At 40.9% G+C, this 25,737-nt stretch overlaps 1 protein-coding gene across 1 annotated transcript in view; it reads right to left on the reverse strand.

Annotated features, from left to right (window-relative positions):
* Positions 1-22,946, reverse strand: part of SDC1 (syndecan 1) — a 31,515-nt gene extending 8,569 nt beyond the window's left edge. The window contains exon 1 of the mRNA XM_058179476.1: positions 22,720-22,946. Within this exon, the coding sequence (XP_058035459.1) occupies positions 22,720-22,782 (63 nt within the window). The 5' untranslated portion in view covers positions 22,783-22,946. The remainder of the gene's footprint in view (positions 1-22,719) is intronic.
* Positions 22,947-25,737: the final 2,791 nt, after the last annotated feature.

The following is a 25,737-nucleotide window of genomic DNA, read 5'->3' on the forward strand; positions in this document are numbered from 1 at the left end:
TGTATGGGACAGGCAGGGTTGGGGAGGGAATCCAGGGGTCTCGGTAGGAGTGGGACGAAAGATGGAACCTCTCTCTCTTTGTGTGTGTGTGTGTGTGTGTGTGTGTGTGTATGAGAGGGAGGGAGGGAGGGAGGGAGAGAGAGAAAGAGAGAGAGAGAGAGAGAGAGACGGGTGGGGTCAGCCGGTGGTCCGATTTGCTGATTCTCCGAACCATGCAGAATCGGATCAACTGGTTCAGGCGAACCAGTCTGAACCGGCATCAGCCCACCTCTGCATATGATGAACAACTGAGGGAATTATGTATGTCTAATCTAACAAAGATAGCAGTCTTTCAGTACTTGAGGAGCTGTAATAGTCTGTCCACTATTTAAACAGTAAAGTAAAATAAGTAAAAAATTAATGGGACAATAACAGTGAATAATGAATAGTGACCAATAGATTGGTTATGAACACTAAGACTGAATGGAAAATTGAAAGCTTCATCTTTGGCACAGACGGTAGAGGATACTGGTACTAGCCTGGCCTCTGTGGTGGACTGGGGAATCCTGGGAGTTGAAGTCCACACATCTTGAAGTTGTCGCAGTTGAGAAGCATTGCTATAAATCATACCACTCTCAACTATAGGTTGTTAGAAAACGTAAGACGCCAACAGCTTGGCTGCAGTACCTCCTGCCAGCGGTTTTATTCAATAGCAGAATTTCCCCACCTGATATGGTTATTAATCAGGTTTACATCTTTTAAATGAAAACCAGTAAATTAATTTTCAGGCAACATATCACACATGGACATGATTTTTTTTCTTTCAAATGTACAGAATTAAGCTTTGGGGGAAAAACAAAACAGATTTGAATGAATTATTTGGAGCACCACCAATTCCAATCCCAGCGCAAAAAGCACACGAAACCATTTACTTTTGAACGACCCCTATCCTAATTAAAAGTAAGAAACTGCAAACACTATTTGATTTTAATTTTACTATCCATACAATGTGAAGTATATTCAGACTCTTTTCTTGTACAAGCTTGTCCTACACAGGTGTGCAGTTAGTTAAAAGTAGCACCCACCTGAAGTATGGAAAACAGCTAGAGGGGAGACCTCTGGGTAGAGAAGTAAGCTTACCCATCTTCTCATAAGTAGCCAGACATGCTTGTAACTTTATTTCACCAAGCAATTTGAACGTAGATATGTGTCTTAAAGGCAACAGTATAGATAATAAAAGAGCAGAAATTTCAGCAATCTACAAGTTATTTTTCAATCCTTGGCTTTTAAAGACTGGGTTTTATTGTGTGCCAAGACATTTTAATGTCAGTTGCTCATACACACATTAGCTATTAGATTTCAAACTGCAAGTTTCCCATATTTAGCCTCACACTGTGTTATAAGACAAATCGATATGAGGCCTAATTGTAAGAATGACTCCATGGAAATGTTAGCTTAGCTGTATTTGTCCTGTTAATTTGATCCCATCTTTATGGTAAAACTCACAAAAATTCTAGAAAAGCAATTAATAAAAAAAGGTCAAGTGACTCCAGCAACTTTCTTCTCACATTGCATTCAAATGAGGAAAAAACACAGTAAAATTCTATTATTATTTTTTTCAGTTCATAATTGGGAAGGGCAACTTCCCAGGAATATCTGAAACAGATATATAATAGGCTGCTATTATGCCAACTATGTTAAACTGAGTAAACCAAAAGCCACAGATATCTATCTTCAATTTCTCAGGCAGGAAATCAGGTACTCAATAAATATTTCGGGCCATTCATTCCAACAAAGACTATGGTAGAGAAGAAACCAAAATGTCTGATCTGCTCCATTTTAGGAAACGAATGCTACATGCACCTCAAAAGGAATGGCACAAACTACAGTTGGCAGAGACAACCAGTACTCAATTCAGGGCTAGCCCACCCCTGCAAGAGGGCAAAGGAGGAATCGGTAAAGGAGGAACCAGCGCCTGAGAGGTGGAGGCAAGGCTCAGCTTTAGACTGGGGCAGGGGCCAGGGTGGGAAGGTTTGGGCTTTGCTTCACGTTACAAGGTGTCTTAGGCTGGCACAGATTCCACTATTGCAAGAGAAGGATATGTTCTGCTCAATTCAAGTATAGGCCTGTCACCTGGCAGCAACTACCGTAGGCAAGAATAACAAGGAGGTCAGTTGTTTTTTTCTGAGCTCCAATTAAGATGGCTGGATGTACATCATCAACTCCTATCAGCTCACTTTGGTTTCATTTGTCTTACTTGTGAAATCCAGAGAAAGAAAAGGATATTTAAAAGCCTGCAAAGTTTTATTACTTCGGCTCAATGAGGCAGGAAGTTCTGCCTTCTAATTACCTAAATGCAAAATCCTAATGAGCTGCACTAATAATTCATCCAACCACTGCCAATTGTATTTCAAACATTCTTCCCAACTGATTAGTTTAAAAAATTCCAGAGTTCTTTAATTGGATTATATATACAGTCAAGTAGTGGCTTGCCTATAAGTAAATAGGCATGAACTCTTGCCTGTTGGGGTTCTAACCTGAAGGTCTAAACCAGGATAACAGTGTGCTATCTGTGAGCCCCAGTGTGCCCACAGACACCTCCCTGGGCAATTACCAGGCTCCCTACTCCTGCTGACTTTCAAAATATTCGTTCAATTAAAACAAAATTCTGTGGGAAACTCCCATGCTGCTAAGTAGACTACTTGTGGCACTGTCATTGTTTCCATGAATTGCTCTGGCTTCGAGAGGCATGCTTCAAAAATCAAAATGCCGGGTGACCACACCATGCTTTGTTTGGGAAATTGTCTATCTCCCCATCCCTCTCCAAGATAAATGCAGCATTGGGTAGGAAGCCACTTGGCAAATGGGTATTTTGAGACTGGCTACATTAACTGTGTTAATTTACAAATCACACAGCTGCCTGCCCCCCTTCTTCCCAGCAGCTATTTTTTAAGAGCTCTCATGGCATGTTCTTATCATTCCAAATCTCTCGGTGTCAAAGGGTGAGGTGTCACCCAAAACGTTGACTTCTTCTTAGTCTAGATCGGGGTCTCAACTTTGGCAACATTAAGACTTGTGGACTTCCAACTCCCAGAATTCCTCAACCAGCAAAGTCCACAAGTCTTGAAGTTGCCAAGGTTGGAGACCCTTGGTCTAGATAGTCTAGTCTAGATATACTGTGAACCCCATTAAGGATATGGCTAACCTTTTAAATAGTTAATGGACAAGAGTTTGAGGGGAACATGTATGGGTGAGTAACAGATATAGTCAAGGCAGCACTGCCTCTAGTATGGTAGAAGACTTCAGAGCTGAATGCAGCATCTCAGCGAGCGGGATCTGGAAAAAGAGCAAGTGTCTTTAACACTTGGCTTTCTATTCCAGCTTTTCCATTTCAGTTGTGAGGGTTTTTTTTGTAAACTCCTTGTGGTAACTCTCCTTATTCTGTTTCCAACACCCACACCTTCTGGCATGGGTCTGGTCAGACAGAAAGCTGTCCTTGGAAGAGACAGGCAAGGTAAAATTTCCATGTTGAATCATCGCGTTGAGGTAGGATTCCCTTTTTCAGACATATCAAAGCAAGGCTGCATCCTTGATAGGAGAATGTCTGCTTGTAAACAGGAGATATTATAATAAATGTCTTATTAAAGAGACAGATTATAAGGATCAGACAACACCAAAGTATTGGGGTCAAGGCCTTTCCATGACATTTTTAGCTATTTCCTCCAGGAAGGCACAACCCCATCGATTAAGCCAGAAGCAATAGGAGGAAAGAAACTCTACCTTAGAAAAAAGGAAAGTACATTTTAAAAGAATGTTTAATTGAATTGTCACAGGTTGTTAAAAACATGGTTTGATTCAAACTGTTAACATAAAATGAATGACAAATATATAGGTTACTTGAATTGTGCTAGAAAGCAGAACTATTGAATAATACTGACCACTGCTGAGCTAACAAGACTGGCTGCATCAATTCACCATAAAACTAGAACATGTGATGTGAAATGCAAGCTTTTCCCCGTCATGTATGATAAAGTTAATAATTGTTCTGAAACTTATATAATCATGGCCTACAGGAATAGGTCTAAGGGCTGCCAAGTGCAGAGATACTAAGCAAGTAATAAGGTATTTACCTTCCAAAAACCAAGTAAGCACATGACAAAAAGTTGCAATGGTGCCAATGGTCCTCATTTCCCAAACTCTACCAAACTGTTCCAAAATATCTCTGTTATTTCAGTAACCTCTCCTTGAGCTATCTACTCCTTAGAAATGTTGTAACAAGATAAAAGTGTCAAGAAGACAATGTTCTAAGAAGAACACTTACCCCTCCCATCAAAGTCAGAAATGGAGTTTCAGAGATGCCACAGAGAACTTACTATAACAATGTTAACAGTTTCAAGAATTTGGTTCACAAAAACTCAAGACTGAATGGCCATATGCATATGTCCTTCATATTTGAAGACTTCCCACCTTCTCTTAAAAAACCAGCTGTAGCCTATTGGATAACACAGTACATGTTGTCTCACCTGAAGTACAAATTGAGCAGAACTGCGAGTTCCCTTCTTTCCCTCTGAGCTTACCAAATAAGTGTAAATATGGCCATAAAATTGCAGTTTAGCATTTCAGCAGAAAATACAGTATGAGGAATATGTCCTTCAAAACAGTGCGGTAGAACCTACTTAGCCATATCTGATTGCAGATTTATTTCTAAAATTCCCCCTGCACAACAACGGGGAATTTTTCTGATAGCAGAAGACTTTTGATAGCAGAAGACTTGCGGTAGGCTCTGGGAATGTTTCGCTTTTTGGTATGCTGTTGCTAAGATTGTTTTTACACAGTAAGTATTTAAAAAGTCTACTTTTGTACAGTCCAACTCAAAATACATCGTACATTCTACAAACTCCAGTTTCATGCCAATGTTACTACTTGGATTACCATTGCATTTTAAAACCAAAGTACTGAATCCTATGACAAATAATTCACCATTATTTCCTCACACTTTTCCCCAACTCCCTATCCAAATGCTAACAGGATTCCTCTTCTTCCTGATCCTTGACAGATTGCAAACTTTAATTCCCATTCTCCATTGTTCAATTCTGTAATCTCCACATTTTGATACCAAGGTATGTAGCACCCGGACCCAAATCAATGCATATGCGAATAAAAAGGCCATTAGTAATCCGCCTCATCAAATTATCCTCCATTACCTATCAGTTGAAGCAGAGGGCTACCATAAACCCAATAATACTTACATTAAGACATTCAGAACTCCATTCCTTTTCCTTATACAATCCTCTAATAAGCATGTTTCTCTATCCTGGAAGGTAGCACATTATTATTCCTACACTTGATAAGATAAAGCAAAGGCAGAGAACATGATTACCATTACTGCATACACTTAGGTGGTTGGCCCACAGCTACAAAGAGTCCTGAATGAAGCGGATTATCTGGAACCTTTTAAGTCTGGGTTCACACTGGGACACAGCTCTGAAATAGCATTGGTTGCACTTATCAATGACCTTTGCAGGATTTGGGATGGGGGTGCGGGACGCCATCCATCAGCATGTGGTCTGGTATGCTGGTAATAGCCAGTTATATTTCTCCTGTGCACAGGTAATACTGTGGCATCGCTGGTCAGGTGCCTGTAGGCTATAAGGATGAGGAAGAATTGGCTTTGACATAACCCTGTCAAGATGGAGTGGCTGTGGTTTTCATCCCCAGGCCCAGAAATTTCATCTCTGACTCTGAAAAAAATCACACTTACCTAGTCTGATCTGGTGTGCAATCTGGGGCTTACAGCTCCTGCTCAAGGAGGTGTCGGTTGTGGCTGGTGCGCAGGGGGTGTGCCCCAATTGGAGAGGTCCTTGGTGTCTCTTAGCTTGATTTTCTTGCAAATGTTTCATTACCCAACCTAGGTAACATTAATGGTGCTAGTAGGGAGTGGGGTTTGCTCTGTTTATATTCCAGTGGCTTGCCCTGTCAATGTTGGTGAGGATGACCCTTGGAGGTTTTTTGATTTGGCTGCTTGCTGTTAGCTTCTTTGGCAGTTTCTTGAATGGGAATATTGTTTACTTCTTGATTGTTGATGTCTGATGTTAATCTTGGACTAATTTGAACCTACTGGTCTGGTGCAGCAGTTGAGCCCTTTCCTGGACTTCAGGTGTTTCCTTTTAATCCTGGCTAACTTTTAATTGGTTGGCCAAAACTCAGCGGGCAGAAAGCAGGGCACGGAGTCAAAACCAGAATTCTGCAGCCAATAATTTGGAAAAGAAAGACAAGAGGGATTGTGCCATTTCTTCCAGGATTTCCTTCCTGGAAGCAGCTGCAAGGCAGAGCTGGAGATATTGTGCATGCGGATCTGCTGCTTGAGTAGAAGGCTGGACTAGACGACCTCCAAGGTCTCTTCCAACTCTGTTATTCTGTACTTTATCCGTAAGACTGCCTTCCCTTAAGAGCGTTTATCTATCTTGCCAGGTTAGATAGGATGGGACATGCTCCTAGTCCCTTCCCTTAAACATTACCAGCTTATGGGAGCTAAAAAGCCTGCCTTTTCTGGGGCAGCCTCCCTCCCTATGGGACATTCTTTCCCCTGAAGTTCGGCAGGCTTTTGCTTTCCTAGCCTTTTGTAGAGCATGGAAGAAGTGATTTCTTTCCCCCCTAAGAACTGAGATGAGGTGGCTGCATGTTGGAAGCTTGACTTGGAGCCAGGTTTTTGTTTTTAATTTTAATAGTTTTAATATGGTCTTTATGTTATTTCAATTCTTGATTGGGAGTTGCCCAGAGTTGGGCATAAGATGGGCAGCTATATAAATGTTTTAAAATGAATGAATGTATCAATAAGCAATAACCAAAGGTTTGTTTTCGCTATCTAAGTCCGGAAAAGAATCGCAAGCATTGTGTCCAAAGTATCCATTTTCTGTCAAGGGCCCTACAGTCAGAATTGGCAGCTGATCATAGAGCTTTGTTTGCATCCAAAGAGCATGCAGACTTCTTCTGTGTTGCTCTCGCAAAAAGGGGATGCCAATGCGCCTTCGCCTAATCACACCGAATTAGGGCTCTTTCATCTCTGCATGTATACTAAGCTGTGAAGGTTATTTTCTGATGCCACTGATCTGAGATCAGGGCGGCTGAGCTGTAAGACCTTGAACAGTCTAGTCAGCTCCTTGCTTTGACCCAGACAGCGGGGGTGGCTTCCTAGAAGGCTTCCTGCCGTTTCCATGAGCCACTGTCAAGGTTTGCAATTAAAGCTAGCCAATTTCATCTCCTACCCTCAAAACGACGCTATAGAGCACTGCATACCAGAACAACTAGACACAAGAACAGTTTTTTCCCGAAGGCCATCACTCTGCTAAACAAATAATTCCATCAACACTGTCAAACTATTTACTGAATCTGCACTACTATTAATCTTCTCATAGTTCCCATCACCAATCTCTTTCCATTTATGACTGTATGACTATAACTTGTTGCTGGCAATCCTTATGATTTATATTGATATATTGACCATCAATTGTGTTGTAAATGTTGTACCTTGATGAACGTATCTTTTTTTTTTAATGTACACGGAGAGCATATGCACCAAGACAAATTCCTTGTGTGTCCAATCACACTTGGCCAATAAAAATTCTATTCTATTCTATTCTATTCTTTCACAAGGATTATTGATAAAGTCATATGGGACTGTCACCTGCAAGAAACAATTCTGATCTCGTCCATGCCTTCAATTGCTTTTGAGAGTACATGCCAAGAACAAACAGAGGAATAAACCTCATTCTGCATTACAATTATGTTGTGCCTTTCTCAAAATCTGCCCTTTCCTGAGATGTAAATGATGATGAGAAATATCTACTCAGTTGGGCAGGCAAGTGAGATCCATTAGAGCCATATAAAACAAGTTATGGATAGTTTATCTCAAAACACTCTCATCTTAAAACTTTCCAGAGCTTATTAGCAGGGTACTTTTTCAGGAGTGTCTCCTTCAGGTGGAACACAATCTTCTGAGTATTCATACCACCTGGAGAAGCTTGAGGTACTTGTCATGAGAGGTGTGGACACACACCCAACACTGCAAGACAAGACCTGGAGATTTGGGTTGCATGTACACAAACATTATTCAGGAAGAGTTTGGCCATAAACCTTTTTTACAGGAATTACAATCTTGACAGTTTAGGCAGTTGTAAAATGCCATAATTTTATTTTCTTATCTTGCCCATCATACAGATAGCCTTTTGACTTTTGACCATAATTTGTCATTTAACATTGTGATGAAGTAAGTCAATCACAACTTTGCACCTGCTTTTATGACCTTTTTTGTGGCCACAGTAGTTCAATCCAGCTTTCCCCATTGTCTCTGCCTGTGGGAAGCCAACTGGAAAAGTCACAAATGATGATCATGTATCCAGAGGATGCTGCAACTGTTTTAACTGCAAGTCAACTGCCAAGCACGATCACCTGACCATGGGGACGCTGTCACAATCATGTCAGGACTGGCTGACAGTCATTTTTTCCAGCCCTGTTATTACCTCAAATGGTCGCTAAGCGAATGGTTATAAGTCAAGAACTGTAATTTTACAATGTTACTGTCTTCTTATTATGTTGACTTTGTGACTATAAGCCACTGAGAACTGGTTAAAGCCAACAGTATATAAAATTGATGAATAAGCCATAATTTCAGAGGTGGGCTTCAAAAATTTTAGCAAGCGGTTCTCTGCCCGGTTGCTGGGTGGGCGTGGCCATGGTGGGCGTGGCCTAGTCGGCCTCCTGCACCACAGGTAGGGGGGTTTGCCCTCCCCAGGCTCAGGAGGCTTTCCTCGAGACTCTGGGAGGGCAAAAACGGCCTCCCCGGGCTCTGGAGGCCGTTTCTGGCCTTCCCAAACTTCCAGTAGGCCCGTTTTTTGCCCTCCCCGAGCCTCCACATGCGCTCTGCACTTACCTGCATCCAAAATGGGCCGCGTGGGGATTCCAGGGAGGGGTGGGCGGGGCCAGCCAGGAGTGGGATTTGGGAGTTCTCTGAACTGCACAGAATTTAGCTAGAGGTTCTCCTGAACCCCTGCGAACCCCCAGCCACCCAACCCTGCATAATTTAACTGATATTAACTACATCAGTATACAAATATAGTGTGTATAAATCCAGCCAATGTGCAACAACCACAGTTGATATTTATTACAAGATTTTTTTAAAAAATAGCTATGGAACTCCCCTACATGCTGTTAACATATATTTGGCTGCCTAATTTCAAAAATTGAATCTCTGGGGACTAACACAGGATAAAACTCAATATTTAAATACAATTTTAACACAAGAAAAACAATGGGAAAAGACACAATCAGGGACAGTCTGAAACCATTCAATAATAATGATCGCAAATAGGCTCATCTACCATCCTTATACTCAATGCTTGGGAAAAAACCCCAGGCTTACCAACCCCGTAGTATGCTAGACTTCATCTTCTTCCTTCCATTTCAGCAGAATGAAGCATTGGAGAAATGTTAAATACAAAAGAAAAAAAATCTTCTCTTCCACTCTTGCCACCCTATAGAATCATAGTATCAAAGGGCTGGAAGGAACCTCAGAGGTCTTCTGATCCACCTGCTCAAGGCAGGAGACTTAGACCATCCCAGTCAAATAGTTGTCTAGTCTATTTTTGAAAGCCACCAGCGAGCACCCACAACCCCAGGAGGCAAGCTATTCTACCAATTAATTGGTCGCTCTGTCAGAAAAATTCTTCTTGCTTCTAGGTTGCTCTCTCTAACAAGCTTCCATCCATTACTTCTTGTTCTGCCATTTGGTGTCCTAGATAAGTCAACCCCTCTTCTCTATGACAGCCCCTCAGGTACTGGAAGATAGGTATAATGTCCCCCCAAATCCTTCTATTCAATAGGTCAATAGTATAGCTCCTATTGACCTATTGAATAGAAGGATTTGGGGGGACATTATATTGAAGCTCCCTTCAAGACCCTTTATCATCTTGGTTATTCCTCTCTGCACACTTTCTAGGGTCTCATCAACTTTTTTGTATTGGGGTAACCAGAAATGGATTCAGTATTTTTCGCCGAGTTCCATTTCGCTCCAGATTACATGGTTAAAAATATTAGTATATGCTCTCATCTCAAATCTAATCTAGTACAGGCAGAGCAAGTCATCAAATCCAGTGAAAACCCTAGGAGATCAAACCATAAAATCACTGCAATATTCAGGTGTAATGAATGTTATTTTTCAGAATAAAGAAAGGAAAAAAAAATCTGCTTTGAGTTCATTATTCTGCATGGAGATTTTACCTGTATGGTATCCTCAAAGTGAATAAAATATTCAGGTAGTCCTCGACTTATGACCACAACTGAGCCCAAAGTTCTCATTGCTAAACAAGACAGTTGTTAAGTGAGTTTTACTCCATTTTTACAACTTTTCTTGCCATTGTTGTTAAGCAAATCACTGCAATTGATACGTTAGTATCATGGCTGTTAACTGAATCTAGCTTCTCCATTGACTTTGTTTGTTAGAAGGTTGCAAAAAGTGATCACATAATCCTGGTTGCCAAGTACTGAATTTGGGAACGCTACAATGGTCATAAGTGTGAAAAATGGTCGCAAGTTACTTTTTTCAATGCTGTTGTAACTTCAAATGGTCACAAAACAAGCGGTTGCAAGTTGAGGACTACCATTTGGGGTTCATTTGGAAATTTACTAACCAATGTTAGCAGCACATTTAAAATATTTTATTTACTTCCAGTTTTCCTCTTCCATTATTACAACATTATCTGCCACTTCAATTGCCTCTATGTTGAGTTTAGCCTATTGTTGTGGTTGTGTCTACAATTCCTAATTCCTCTTGTCTTAACTACCTCTAACATTAAAAATAAAAGCTTTTTTTAATTATTTAAGTGCATATTGCATGTTTTGCGCTAATTAGAAAACATATAAAATGAATAGTAATTAACAGAGAACAAACGTACTCGCTTTCTTTAAAATAAAGCTCACATCTTAAAAACACCTATAATTTTTATTCCAATAGTTATAGGCTATCCTTAAACAAAAAGATTCTTTAGAATTCTTACTATTAATTCAATAGAAAACCATATTGAATGCCTGACTGGCATTGTTTCAATTAAGCTGGAGATTAGGTAGAACAGGAGCTCTTTCACACAGCAAATCTGCCACTGCCCACAAAATAATACATTATCATGTGCCTTGTCAATTATAAACTAGTAGTTTCTTGGTAGAAGTATTAATACAGAGGTCTCAAAGTTAAATTGTTGTGAGCATCATTTGAAGACTGGTTCCATTGACAGCAGAGCTCCAGAGAATAAAAACCAAAGAAAATGATCACAGCATGCCATTAAAAACAACAACTGCACAAAAACCTACTTGTTTTATCTCCAGCAATTCTTCACTAACCAGAACATCAGTGTTTGATTTTATATCAGGAATATCAAATAAAGGGCTCTCCGAGGCATCTTCTGAAACCCACAACACTCTCAGAAATTGTGTTCCACTCCTTGAACTGGGCAAGGAGTAATTTTTCTTTGGAGGATCTCCCTCTCCAGTCAAGGGACATCTGTGCCGCTGGACTTTCTCTTTCCTAAATACTGTTATGGACCACAGGAAATGACCTATAGCAGGGATCTCCAACCTTGGCAACGTTAAGCCTGGAGGACTCCAACTCCCAGAATTCTGGGAGTTAAAGTCCGCCAGGCTTAATGTTGCCATGGTTAGAGACCCCTGACCTTTAGAGGCCACAGGGAGACATTGAAGACAGACCTCAAGTCCTCTAGCTAATTTATCATACTCCAGGGCATATGAGACACTGGTCTTTAAAGGATAGCATTCAGGTTAGTAAAAGAAATCTAGCAGTGAATTTACAATATTGAAATATAAGATTGATTCATAGCATTCCCCTAATCTACAGTTTATGTCAGTGCTACCGTTATGAACCCTAATTGGATGCCAGCCACACATCATCTAAACTCTGTAGATGTTGTCAAAGGATAATAACACGTTTATTGAGTAACGTTTATTGAGCAAGACATATGAATATTTATTGTGAAGGAAGGAGAAACAGTGTTAGTGATCAAGAGTTGTACAACAATAAACACACTTTTTAATCTAGTAAACAAACTTCTTTAGGGATGAAAAGGAGAAGGCCAGGAAGACAGTTTTCAATGAATATAACTGTCACTTCAAAGCTTCACCCTAATAAGAAGTCTTATAAGAAAACATCAGTTAAATATGGCTTTGAACCAAGAGTCATTTTCATTCCTTAAGACATCTCCTCTCCTATGTTTTTTATGAAACACTATAAATTATTCTCAAAAGCTAGTTCCACTGATTTCAACTGCACTTATTTCCAGATAAACATATATAGAATAAGCAACGTAAGCTTTTTATGAGGAGAATAAGGTAGCTTGCAAATAGTTTGCTGCAACTGACCATAGGATTAAACTGTATTATTTAGCATACAGTTCATACTACAGGTTGTAGTCCTCGATTTACAACCATTCAAATATATATGAGTGGTAAAAAAGGAGATGCATGACCTTCCTTGAACTTACAACTGTTACAGCATCCCTGAGGTCACCTGATCATGGTTCAGATGTTTGATAACAGGCATGAATTTACAATGATTGTAACATCCTGAGGTCACATGGTCATCATTTGTAACTTTCCCAACTGGCTTCTGACAAGCAAAGTTGATGGGGGAAAGAAATCGCTTGCAGTCACATGAGCCTCTGAACAACATCATGAAGGATTAGAGGACTGGAGGCTAAAATATATGGAATTGGGTATGTCTAATTTAATGAAAGGAAGGACAAGGGGTGACATGATAGCAATATCCCAAAATTCGAATATCTCAGGAGTTGAGACAAAGAAGAGGGAGTCAAGCTCTTCTCCAAAGCACCTGAAGGCAGGACAAGAAGCAATGGATGGAAACTATTCAAAGAGAAAACAACTTAATATTAAGGAGAAGTTTTCTGACAGTAGGAATAATTAATCAGTGGAATGACTTGCCTCCAGAAGTTGCGAACGTTCCAACACTGGAAGTTTTTAAGAAGGGATTGGGCAACTATTTGTCTGAAATGGCATAGGGTTTCCTGCCTGAGTAAGGGCTTGGACTAGAAGACCTCCAAGGTCCCTCCCAACTCTGTTATTCTGTTACTTAGCAATGGGAATTCCAATCCCAATTAAGTTGAGGAATACCTGTAATACAATTGGTTTGCACCTTAAATCAAATACCAGAATACAGCAAGGAAATCAAGCAGAAACATATTCCTTCGTAGCTTGCTTACTGAGTGCCAATAAGTGCCAATTTCTCATGTAGCACCTGTATAAAACGCCCTATTTTTCACAACTTGTTTAATCCGGCAAGCATAAATTATAGCTGTTGAAGAGTGTTATTGCCCACACAGTCACTTTGTAATACTGTTTGTTCAAACAAGAGTTTATGTGACTCTTCTAAGTTAACCATCCTTCTTGCTTCAGTTACAATACATGCCAATAGTCTTCTTCTTGGAATAATTGTGAGGCTGCCATTAAAAACTGAACAGGTAACACTTGAATACCAGGCAGTTATTTCCAAATACTAGGCAGTATTTTTTTTTCATTCCGATCATTTATTTCCTTCATAAATGCTATTTCCATATGTCTAGATTTTAATCAAAATTACCATTCAGCATTTGAAACTGAAAGAGCACACGGGAGGGGGAAAAGCAAAAAAGGAATTCATTTACTTTGTAAAATGAGTTTTCTCTCTTTGAACTGGCTGTAAATGTATGAAACCTATACTTGACTTTGGCTTGTAGCAATGTACAGCCCAGTGTATCAATTGTCACATAAAGACTTCAATCATGTAAAGACCTCAATATTAATACTTCATTCTCCACAGAGAGAAAAGCCAGCTCCAAGCATAAATATGTAAGGATCTGCCTATATCATTTAATAAGTAAGGGACACAGGTGAAGCTAGTCAAACTTCAATCTGCCTACACAATCCAATTTTTATGGCAGTATAATTAAAATGACCTTCATGACAGCTGATCAAGCAGTTTTGTCCACCCCAAAGTGTCTGGAATAGGTAACAAGATTACAAACATACAAAGCACCTACGTAAAGTCTATTTAATTTCCCTATGCTATGGCTTTTCACAAAAATTGCTAGAAGACCCATCAGAAAATGTGCATTTGCAGAGGGAAAAATAATTATTGTGACCAGCAGTTTAACCTCAGACAGCAGACAAGAAATAATGTGTTTTTTCTTATTTAATAATATTCCCAAATAAAACAAATAAGCACGAGTTACCATTTACTTCCTTCTCCAGAAAAAGATAATGTCATTTAGCATATGACTCAAAAGAAGATTGCAGATATGTGCGAAGAACAACACATCAAGGACAGATGTAAAATGCAACAAACTGGTCTTCGTAGTCATTCCGTCTACCAGTAAATCAATTTATTATACATGTCTTTCATCAGCTTGTCATCTCCTACTGAATTGTTAAACGCCTCAATATACATTAACTCAAAGGTTTCTTAGATAGGCATGGAAGACGCTTAGGTTTCAAATTTCAGTAGGCCACAGAAGTAGTAGTAGTGCCTGCCAGCCAATGCTTAAGTCACCCAGTACCAACCAAGGCTGATATTGTGCCAAACTAGGCCTGGCGAATGCCAGCATGCCAAGCAATCCCAACATCCTGAATCATGGAACTGACTCTCAGGGGAAAGTGGTGTTATTAAATTATTTAATTCGCTAGCATTAGTCACTGGCCAATTTTTAGACATATATAAAGCTAACATTCCATCAGAGTTTCTTGGCACTTCTGCCTTCCTCTTTCATTACTCAAAAAGCCTAAAGTTCTCCATTATGTTGAATCTCTAAACCGCTTAGAGAGGGCTGTAAAGTTCTGTCAAGTGTTATGTAAGTCTAAGTGCGATTGTTTTTAGTTGAAGAAACTACTCTTTTAGAAACTCCAAATAAACATCATGTGCAAAGGAGAACATCTTAATATTATAAAGTTCTACATTGATATTTTCTTTCCCCTGGCTGTTAACTTTGCTCACTTGAAACTACTGATAGTAATATTTGCTAACATTGCTATCTTTGGTATAAGACTCTGAATATAACAACAAAAGATTTCCTCAATATCTGGAAATGCTGAATTTATTAGATCCAAACAGCCTAAAAAACTATCTTGCTTGGAATTGACTATAGCCTTAGATACCACCTTAATAATACTTAGATCCTTGGATAGGATTTGAATTATTAAGTTTCCATCAGTCTTAGACTGTGAACATAAACTGTAGATTAACCACACTTATTGCTAACACTACTGTTCCTTACATCTCCGGATTTGTGTTCAGATGTAGGAATGTCTGGCTCTATATGCATCTATTCCCAACCAAAATGAGAATTATTTTGCTTCTTGCCCTCATCTATATTTGGCATCATGTTTAATTCTTTAATGTTTCCATCCTCATAATTAACTCTGTTCCTGTTCCTGCTCAGATTTCCCCTTTGTCATTTACTGTAACTAAAGCCAATACACTTCTACAATTTATATCTACTTCATGGGGGTTTTTTTCCCTCAAAAAATTTTCCGATGCCTTTTTCCCCCTGTCCCTGCAGTGACCTTTATTAACCAGTCATCATTTTTAGAGTCTATGAAGATGGAAACTGATGACTGGAACTAGTATGCTTTTTTTCTTTTTTAAAATTATATTTCAAATATACTTTACATTTTTCAATATTCATATAACACTGAATGTGATATTATGTTCTACTCCAATTTCTATGATGTTATCACTGAAAATTACAGGGCAAAATAGAGAAGAATTTCTCCATAAATATGTTTCTAGTCCACATATTTATACATATTAAGTTTCTAGTCCACAGGTTTTGAGCTGGCAGCATTTATACTAGCCTGTGTATATGTGTGCCCTCAAGTCAGTTTTTGAGTCTTGGTGATTGCCTGGACTAAATGTAGAGTTTTTGTGGCAAGATTTAGAAGTGCTTTGCCCTTGCCTCCTTCCTAGGGCTGAGAGAGAGGTACTGGTCCATTAAAAAGGTTCCAATACTTAAGCAGTATTTATCATTCATACTTTATTCACCCTTTCTCAGTTGCCCCTCCTTTGCCTTTCTTATAATTATGGATAATAGGAACTGTAGCTTAACATACTTAGAAGACATCAAACTGGGAAATGCAACTCATAATTCTACAGTCTCCCTTGCTTTGCTAAAGGATTAATTTTCTAATAGTTTAATAATAGCCTAAGAAGGATATACGTGTATTTTATATTTCTTCCAGAAGTGCACTAAAATATTTCCTGAGTGTTACAGGCGAAGTTTTACCTAAGTGAACAGCTATTTGTTTATCAATCAAATTTGTAAGGCTGCCTGACTCCACAGTGACAGTGATTGAGGTATAACATGACAAACAGATTAAGTAATGCCCAATAAAGGAAACAAATGCAGATTTGGAAAGCATTAAATAATGCAACATGTTAGAAAAGGTGCTTCTCACAATACTCAATCCATTCCAAGACCCGGGATGGGGGAGAGGGCAAGGCCAGGTTAGTATGGACGATATGAATCTGTTACTTTAAGTCAATTGATTTGTAAGACTTAACACTTCAGAATAACTCTGGACACATACAAGATTCAGAACTGATGAAGAAAATAAAGCAGCAATTCATTAAAAAGTATAAGTGGCACAGACAAATCAGTATGCCCCTACAACGGCAGACAGCACTCCTAAGAATCCATGTTAGCCCAAGAGCTGGGAAATGAATCAGGATTTGAGGGCCTTTTTAAATGGGGCCAAGTGGAGACCATGCAAATCTCAGGGAGAATGCAATTCCAGGGAGTTAGAATAGAGACAGGGAAGATGAGCTTCCTAGGACCCAACAAATTATAATTCTGTCAGATTGCATGGGACAGGCAGATGTCATGGGACACAGGCAGCCCTTCAATTACATACTATGCCATGCTTTTAACTTCCCAGGCCACTTCATCTGGAGGCGCTCTAGCTTCCAAGTGGCCTTCAAGGACATTTCAATAGTTTGCACCTGTGGTAACTACTCTAGTATGAATGACAGTCCAAATGGCCTGCTGGTCTAGAAAAGCATGTAATTATTATACAAAATAAATCTGTGTGAAGGCCCTCCTGTTTAACATAGTTGAGATTTGATGACATGCAAGTCATTGCAATTCCTGGCAATGCTTTCCTGCTGAAATATTCTAGTAATACTTGATTGAACAGGTACTGCACTTAATGCTACCCAGAAATCACTAGAAATCTCTAGTTTTCCTTCCCAGCTGAACCTCTAAGTTGCAAGTTGCCATAGATTCCTGCTGTGCAGTACAATCACAAAAATAACATTGACATTCTCGGAAAGTCTTGATTTTCTGTGGGATCAAACAATTTCAACTAAGTAACCATAATTATTAATGAAAATGGGAAGGGTACAGGCTCTACAACTGAGTTGCATTCCATTTGATATCTTATTTGTGTATAATATTCAGGTGCATTGTACATCCACTTAGTTATCATGCTATCCAACCCATACATAAGGACCATTCCAATTAGAATATTATGGAATACTTTCTCAATTGGTTTCTGGAAATCAAGACATATTACATTTACAGCATTCCCACAACCTGCTAAATAACTTATCTTCAATGAAGATTCTCAATCATGCAAGTAGAGTTAACTGAAGGTTTTCTGAAGCTTGAATCATTGCAACTGGACTAATCTTTAGTTTGAGAGACATTTCGCTGCCCATCCAGGCAGTTTCATCAGTCAGAGCAAGGCAGTTTGGCAGAGTCATTGGAATGTACCAACTCCTGCCACACCAACCTCAGGGGTTTCCTCCCCAGAGGGTCCAGTTGCAATGTTTCTACTGTGTGTGGCGGGAGTTGGTACATCCCAACAACTCTCTGCCTAACTTGCTTTGAATGAGGCAGCTGCCTGGATGGGCAGTGAAAAGTTTCTCAAACTAAAAATAAGTCCAGATGTAATGATGCAACCTTCAGATAACTTCAGACAACCTTCAAACAACTTTTCTTAGTCTGCAAGATTTGTTTTCAACCAAGCCATGCTAATATCTGGCAGTTATCACATAGTTTTCAAAGTACTTACAGAACAATATCTCTATGATGTCTTAAAATCTTTGCTGACACTGCCTTTACTTTTTCAATGCTAAATAAAAAGCCTCATATAGAAAGATCTGAAACACAGACTGGCAGCTTTTAAAGTAATATACTGCATTGCTTAAATAGCCTAACAGAGTAATTATACAAAGTTCAAATTCATAGTATGGAGGTCAGATCAAAGTCCAGAATTCTGTTCTATTATACTTAATTCTGTTTTAAGACAAGTCATGAATTTGATTACACTATTTCCTTACCTATATAAATGAATGTAACACATTTATTGGTCAACTAAAGTCTGTACTAATTAACAATTGGTTCAGTAATATTTAAGTCATTTGATTACTTGTAGTTAACCCTTCCTCCAGTTGCAAAGCCAAAAAACAGCTATTTTCAGCATAAATTTTTAAGAAGCTTCTTTTTAATCCAAATTTTCCATACAACAAATTTTCCTTGGTAAAAGATTATACAATCTTATCACAGATGAAACTGGACATCTTATTGAAACTTTAAAAGCAGTCAAAGCTTTTAAGTAACTAACACATGAAATTATTTTGAAATTTGTATTTTTAAAAAACACTTATAGTTACTAGTGTACTAGAAATCCAACATGGGTTGAATTACTAATGCCTTTTTCTTAAATTATTTTTATAGTTACCATATTTTTTGGAGTATAAGACACACTTCCTCCCCCCCCCCAAAGTGGATAGAAATATATGTGCGTCTTATACAGTGAAATGTTGCTGAAGACCTACCCACCAGCCAGCCCCCACCCTTCAGCTGTTTTCAGCCTCCATGCATTGCGTTTTTGGCCTCCACATGCTCCATTTTTGACCCGTTCCAAGCTGCAGGGATCGCCACAGCATATTGCCGCCAATGGCCACCTCCGCGTGTTGCGTTTTCGGCTGGTTCCAGGCAGCGGGGAATGGGCCAAAAATGTGACGCACGGAGGCCGAAAACACGACACACGGAGGCGGCCATCAGTGGCAATATGCTGTGGCAATCCCGGAAGCCTGCAATGGGTCTAAAACGGAGCGTGCAGAGGCCAAAAACACGACACGCAGAAGCCAAAAATGTGACACAAAAGAGGCGGCGATGGGCTGTGGCAATCCCCGCAGCCTGGAACAGCTGATTGGTGGTATTCCAGGATCCAACCGCCAATCAGCTGCCCATGCTGAATCAGGCCGCTGAAGCTGACTAGGCTGTTTGCTGCAAGGACGCTAGCCAAATGAATACCAGTGGATGCTGGTAGACAGAGGCAGATTTTTTTTTCTTGTTTTCCTCCCCAAAAACTAATGTGCGTCTTATACTCCAGAGCGTCTTATACTCTGAAAAATATGGTACATTGAGAATTCTATCAGTTTCTCTAATCGCAATATCTTGGGGGGGAAACCTGAGATAATCTTTAATTTAGCCATTCACCTATCTCTCAGCTGTCTACTACCCATGCTTAGAAGTTGCAATAAGTATTGTGATTGTTCTTTCTACCTTAACAGGTTTAAGGTACATATTATCATTTAATGATAATATATACCTTAAACCTGAGTGAACAATCTCTTCTTCTACTACAAACCCTCTACCTGGAAGAATCAGCTCCAACAATCTGGTCATAAAGGAGCACCATTATTTCTTGGCTCCACTCCTTTCTTTTAACCACCCCTTTCCTGCCTGTAAATGTTGAGAAGGAAAAAAGTTAAAGGCACATTTATGTACCTCAACAGCCACCACACCAATTGTGACTATCCAACTTCCTCCCATACATGTTCCACCTGAAAACCATTTTTACTTTTTTAAAAATACAGTCTGTACTATTTGATTTTTCCCCTGGTTAATAATGGAAGTGCAGAGTTGCAGTTTGAATAACAGCCAGCAATCAATAACAAGAAGGGTAGAGCTACATACAGAACCAGATAGGCCAGGTTACTTTCTGAGTCAAAGCGCCCAGTACATACTAAATGGATCGGGCGGTCCATCCATAGACTTCGCAAGAAGAGTCAGTTGCAGACTGTAGCATTGTTTGTAGCTGATTAATCTTTCAACAAGAGAGATTCATACTATAATGGAAGTTATGATGAGCTATTAGACCCAAATAAGAGTAATTAAATTATTTAAGCAATTTGTTAAGGCTGAGTCTCTGGGAGTAGGAGTTAGATAAACTATAGTTTGTTCAGTGGCGACATCTGGTGGTTGAGAAAAAAAAAGAATTCAGATGATAGCTTTAAAATACTGAATGCACTCTAGCACAGAGTAGACTAACATTACTTTTTAAAGTTGCAATTCCATGGAGTGGTTTAATAGTTTTAATAAATAACATATTTACTGTTATTAAAAAAATAAATTATATTAATGTTGTATCAGTTTTAACTAATATAACACATTCTGTTTGCTAGGGAACATTACGTATCCATCTTTATTGAATTCCACAGCCAAGAAAGTCTAGGTGAAATACAAAATCTCTTTTCTGATTTTAAATTGGTGTAATTTTGTAGTCTCTTGCTAGCAGTAGGGAGGCATTAAAGCAAAAAGAAAAAATATCCCAGCCCTGAGGAACAAACACAGCAGAATGAGGTGAGCTTGTCTACAGCTATCCAGATGCAGTCCTATTTTTTATTAATCACATAAACAAAATATAATTACATCATATAGTATTTCATTCATTGAATCACACCAATATAGAAATGCCTCATTGTTATAAGACTTCTTGGGGTCAAGTTAATCATTACACTGAATTATGAGGTCACTGAGAGGAAAGGGTGGTGTGTTCAGAAACTTTACTGCTGCATTCTAGTTTTCCACTGTCATTTTAACAGCTGTAGCTGAACTCCATTAAACAGCGGTGGAGAAGAAAGGGAACTCTACTTCTGCTTGAGAGACAAAAGATTCTTGCTACGCAAGCAAAAAAAAAGCAGGATAAAAAATGTATCAGAGGACTTAGGTGTTTTCTGCCTTCAAGGCTGGGTGTTGAACAGTTTCGCTGTTTCAGGCATTTATAAATGCTAGTTATTTGGACTTGATAAACAGCAATGTGGTTTATTCAAATTTTGTTTTAGGATCCGTGGTTTATTCAAATTTTGTTTTAGGATCCGTATATTTGGTAGTCTCTTCGCACCCTACCCTCATGATCCAAAAACTTTACCTGCAAAAGCTTTATATGATCTGAAGAGTATTTCAGATAACACAGTATTTCAGGCTATTATTATTTTTTACTGTTATTAAAATTGTTTTAATGCTTTTTGCTTGCTGGTCCTGTGATTGTAATAAAGACTGAGTGTAATAAAGACTGATTGCTTTATCTATCCGGAGATAATATCAGAAGTAACTCAATTCATTACCTAACCTGCCTAATCTGCTTTGCTTAGTTCTCATGACTGCTCCATTTGCAGCTCAATACACCCACATGATATATGGCCAAGCTACACAATCTCATAAATGAGGTATCTCAGGGAAGGTTGTGTAGTGGGAACTATATCCCCTCCTGATATTACATTGATTTCTAGAAATCACTTTTCTCACCGCGACCCCAGCATCCAACTTAAAGCAGGACTTTGCAGACACGTATAATGCTCCCATGTCCCACACCAAAATTTCCTAACCCGTGAAAGACCTACCCTACCGGCAGCTTTCAGGTTAGCCTACCCACAAGGGGGCTGTGTGTGTTTGTGTGTTTAAACTGGCACCATTACGAATGGATTTGGCACAGAGCACCGCAGCAGAGATTAGCGAGGTCCCGGGAAGGAGGGCAGGGCCACCGAGGCACCGGGAGCCAGGCGTGCCACATCCTTAAAACTCGAGTTATAACTTGCCACGAAGAGTTAAAAAAAAAAGGGTGGGGGGGAAAGCAGCCAGCAGAAAAGACGCACCGCCGCGCCGAAGTAGGCAAATATCCGGTTAGTTACAACAGGGAGGGAGCGGGAGGCTTTCAGGAGGGAAGAATTCCAGTCAGGTTATGAGGCTCTCCCTGGTCTGGTTTGAATTAAAGCTTTCGGGGGCAGCCAATAAATAAAGCCCGGCCACATTCCCGGGGCTCACACAATAGACTCTCAATCCCCCTACAGTTTTTAGTCCTTCAGAACCTGTTGAGGAATTGAGGGAAGAGGAAGGCAGGGACGACACGGGTAGCAACGAGCCGGGGAGGGGAGGGGGAGGCAATAAAGAAGAAGAAAAAAGAAGAGCGAGGAAGGGGCAGAAATCGCTTCTTCTGAGCTGTGTGTCCCCAAAACATCAACGGGGACCGCTCTGCCAACAAGGGCGAGGAGGGAGAAGAAAAAAGACGCGGAGGGGGGGCTTGAAAGGGTCTCTTCTTTCCCCTCCCCCCACTACCCGCGCCGCTCCTACTGAAAGGCATTAGAGCCCCAAGCTCAACCTGGCTGTTTGTTTTTTTTCCCCCATGCCCGCTTCAAAAAGAGTAAAGAAAGACGCGGCTTTCTTCTCCTCCTCTCCAGGCTCCCTTCTCGGAGCTTGAGCGACCACGTGCAAGCCGGGCTCCTCCAGGACTCAAAACCCGGCGGCTGCGGCGCCGACCCGACGCGGAGAAGCTTCCCTTCTCCCCACAGCTCAGCTCCCCCCCTCCCCACACACACACACGAGGGTTGGGTTTGCTACTCACCGCGAAGACCGCTTGGAAGCAAAAGACCAAAGCGCTCAGCCCCGCTATCGCGCTGACCCTCATCCTCGCCGTTCGTGAAAAGCAGCCGCGTTGCAAAAGGAACCCCGGTGCAAGCCAACCCTTCGCTTCGCTGCGAAGAAGAAAAAAAAAAAAGGAAGAAAAAGCGCTGTGGGGAGGAAGCGAGGCTGAAACTCTTGCCTTCTTCTAATATAAATCAAAGGCGAGAGCCTAACCTTCACCTACTGGCTGGTGTCCCACCCACCAACAGGCAGCCCCGCCCAGACCTGCCACGCCCCCTCCTCCTCGCACCATAAGCGGCGTTTCCTGCTCTCGCCCGCTTGTATTTATTCCCAGTCCCACGTAAATTCTTCCTCCGCCGAGGGACGGGGCTCCCGCTTGGTTTCCTCTCGGGACTGGATTCCTTGATTAGCCAGCACCACCAGTGACTTGGTTGATCGGGGCGACCCCGCTGGGTAACCCTCGGCTTTGCCTAAAAGCCGTAGAAGCTTCACGTCTCCTGGTTTCTAATTTCCTCCTCCTCCTCCTCCTCCTCCGAGGGGCTTGTACCACCTCCGTAATACGGACGGTGCGGGAAGGAAAAAACAAACCAAAAACGACGTAGTGGAACGGGGAGGGGAAGAAGAGCCATTAATCTCCTCCGAAGAAACCGAGAGAAAGTCCCTAGCCGTGGCCCGAGATACTATTCAGACGATCCTGTGTGTAACCTGCGAATTTAACCACCTAAAACAAACGAAAACGGAGAACCTGCGAATAAGGTCTCGCAGGAGGAAGCGGGAGTCGAGAGAGAGAGAGAGAGAGCGAGAGGAAGGCTGAGCCGAACGCTGGATCAGAAGCGGCGCCCTTGTATTCTCCGATTCGCTTTAGCTCCTGAACCTCTGAAGATACCCAGTGAAAAAGGCTGATAATCCAAGATTTCTCTTTCTGTTTTCTTAACAGCCCTTGATCTAACAAGCTCCTGAAGTCCGTGCGGGCTATTTTTTTACCACATGAAGTTATATAATTTAGACGGGGAGGGGGAGAGGTGTGTAGCTATGCCTCGAAACATGCTTGGCTTTCTGAAATTTGAAAATTAGCAACTATACTTAATAGTTAAGGCCCTTAATTTTTTTTTCAGCTCCAGCCCAAAGACTTTTCTTCTTTCTGTCTGATTACTAGAAACTTGCATCCTTTCAATTTCCTGTCAGCAAAAAGCCAAGCACATTTTCACAGCAAGGCAAGGTTATTTGACAAACAACCTAAGCAAACATGTGGTTTCTCTTCAAGTCCATAATGTCTACTGGAGACTTCATCCCAGGTTGTTTTCCTGCCTTAGGTTTTGGCAGTACAGAAGTGAGCTTCCACTATCTCCTCTGAGACACTATTGTATTTTTCCAGTCTATCCTTTTGGATGAATAGTTGACACTCGCTTACGGTAAATACTGCCCAGCCTTGCTAGCTTTGTCAAATCCGTCAAAATTCACCTAGTGCTGCTCCCTAGCTTGGTGATCAATACAGAGCTCCTGTAGTAATAAATATAATCTCACTTTATTTGACTCTGGAAAGAGTGCAGAGAAGAGACTCTGGGAAGAGTGCAGAGAAGAACAAAGATGATTAGGGGGCTGGAGGCTAAAACATTATTATTATTATTATTTATTAAATTTTTTTATACCGCCCTTCTCCCGAAGGACTCAGGGCGGTTTACAGCCATAATAAGAAACAACAACAATATACACATAAAACCATAATTTAAAAAACTTATTATACAAATGGCCGAATTAAAACATTTAGAATAAAACCCCAAATTTTAAAATGTTAAAACATTAAAACTAATTACATTAAAACTAATTAAAATCCTATTAAAATCCTATGCCAGTCCTGCGCGAACAAACAAATAGGTCTTCAGCTCTCGACGGAAAGTCCGAAGGTCCGGCAGTTGCCGAAGTCCAGGGGGAAGTTCGTTCCAAAGGGTGGGAGCCCCCACAGAGAAGGCCCTCCCCCTGGGGGCCGCCAGCCGACATTGCTTGGCGGACGGCACCCTAAGGAGTCCCTCTCTGTGCGAGCGTACAGGTCGTGGGAGGCATTCGGTAACAGCAGGCGGTCCCGTAAGTACCCTGGCCCTAAGCCATGGAGCGCTTTAAAGGTAGTCACCAACACCTTGAAGTGCACCCGAAAGACCACAGGTAGCCAGTGCAGACTGCGCAGGAGAGGTGTTACATGGGAGCAACATGTGGCTCCCACTATCACCCGCGCAGCTGCATTCTGAACCAACTGGAGCCTCCGGGTGTTCTTCAAGGGGAGCCCCATGAAGAATGGTTGCGGGAATTGGGATGTCTAGTCTAGTGAAAAGGACTGGGATGACATGACACAATGTTCCAGTATTTGAGGGCCTGCCCCAAAGAAAAGGGGGGGGGCAACCTATTTTCCAAAGTTCCTGAAGGCAGGAGAAGAAACAATGGATGGAAACTAATCAAGGAGAGAAGCAACCTAGAACTAAGGAGAAGTTTCCTGACAGAACAATGAACGAGTCGAATGGCTTGCTTTCAGAAGTTGTGGGTGGTCCATCACTGGAGGCTTTTAAAAAGAGATTGGATAGCTATTTGTCTGAAATGGTTTAGAGCTGTGATGGTGAACCTATGGCATGTGTGCCACCTGTGGCATACAGCGCCCTCTTTGTGGGCATGCAAGCTGTTACCTCAGTTCAGCTCCGCCGCGCATGCACACTGGCCAGCTGGTCGCCAGTCTCTGGCACGCATGCATGGGGGGTGGGGCACATGTGGGGGCCCCGCACACTCATGTGGGGATGGGGTACGTGCAGGGAGCCCATGCACATGCTCGGGGGAGCGGGTTGTATACGCGGGGGGCGCACACGTATTGCATTTTGGGGATTCAGGCGCTGACTATTTTTATTTTATGGATGGAGAACATGTAACAATTGTGTATGTAGACCTTATCCACAATTAAAAAGGTAAAGGTTCCCCTCGCACATACGTGCTAGTCATTGCCGACTCTAAGGGGCGG

The sequence above is a fragment of the Ahaetulla prasina genome, chromosome 1, assembly GCF_028640845.1.
Source record: "Ahaetulla prasina isolate Xishuangbanna chromosome 1, ASM2864084v1, whole genome shotgun sequence".
In the NCBI taxonomy this organism is placed as follows: domain Eukaryota; kingdom Metazoa; phylum Chordata; class Lepidosauria; order Squamata; family Colubridae; genus Ahaetulla; species Ahaetulla prasina.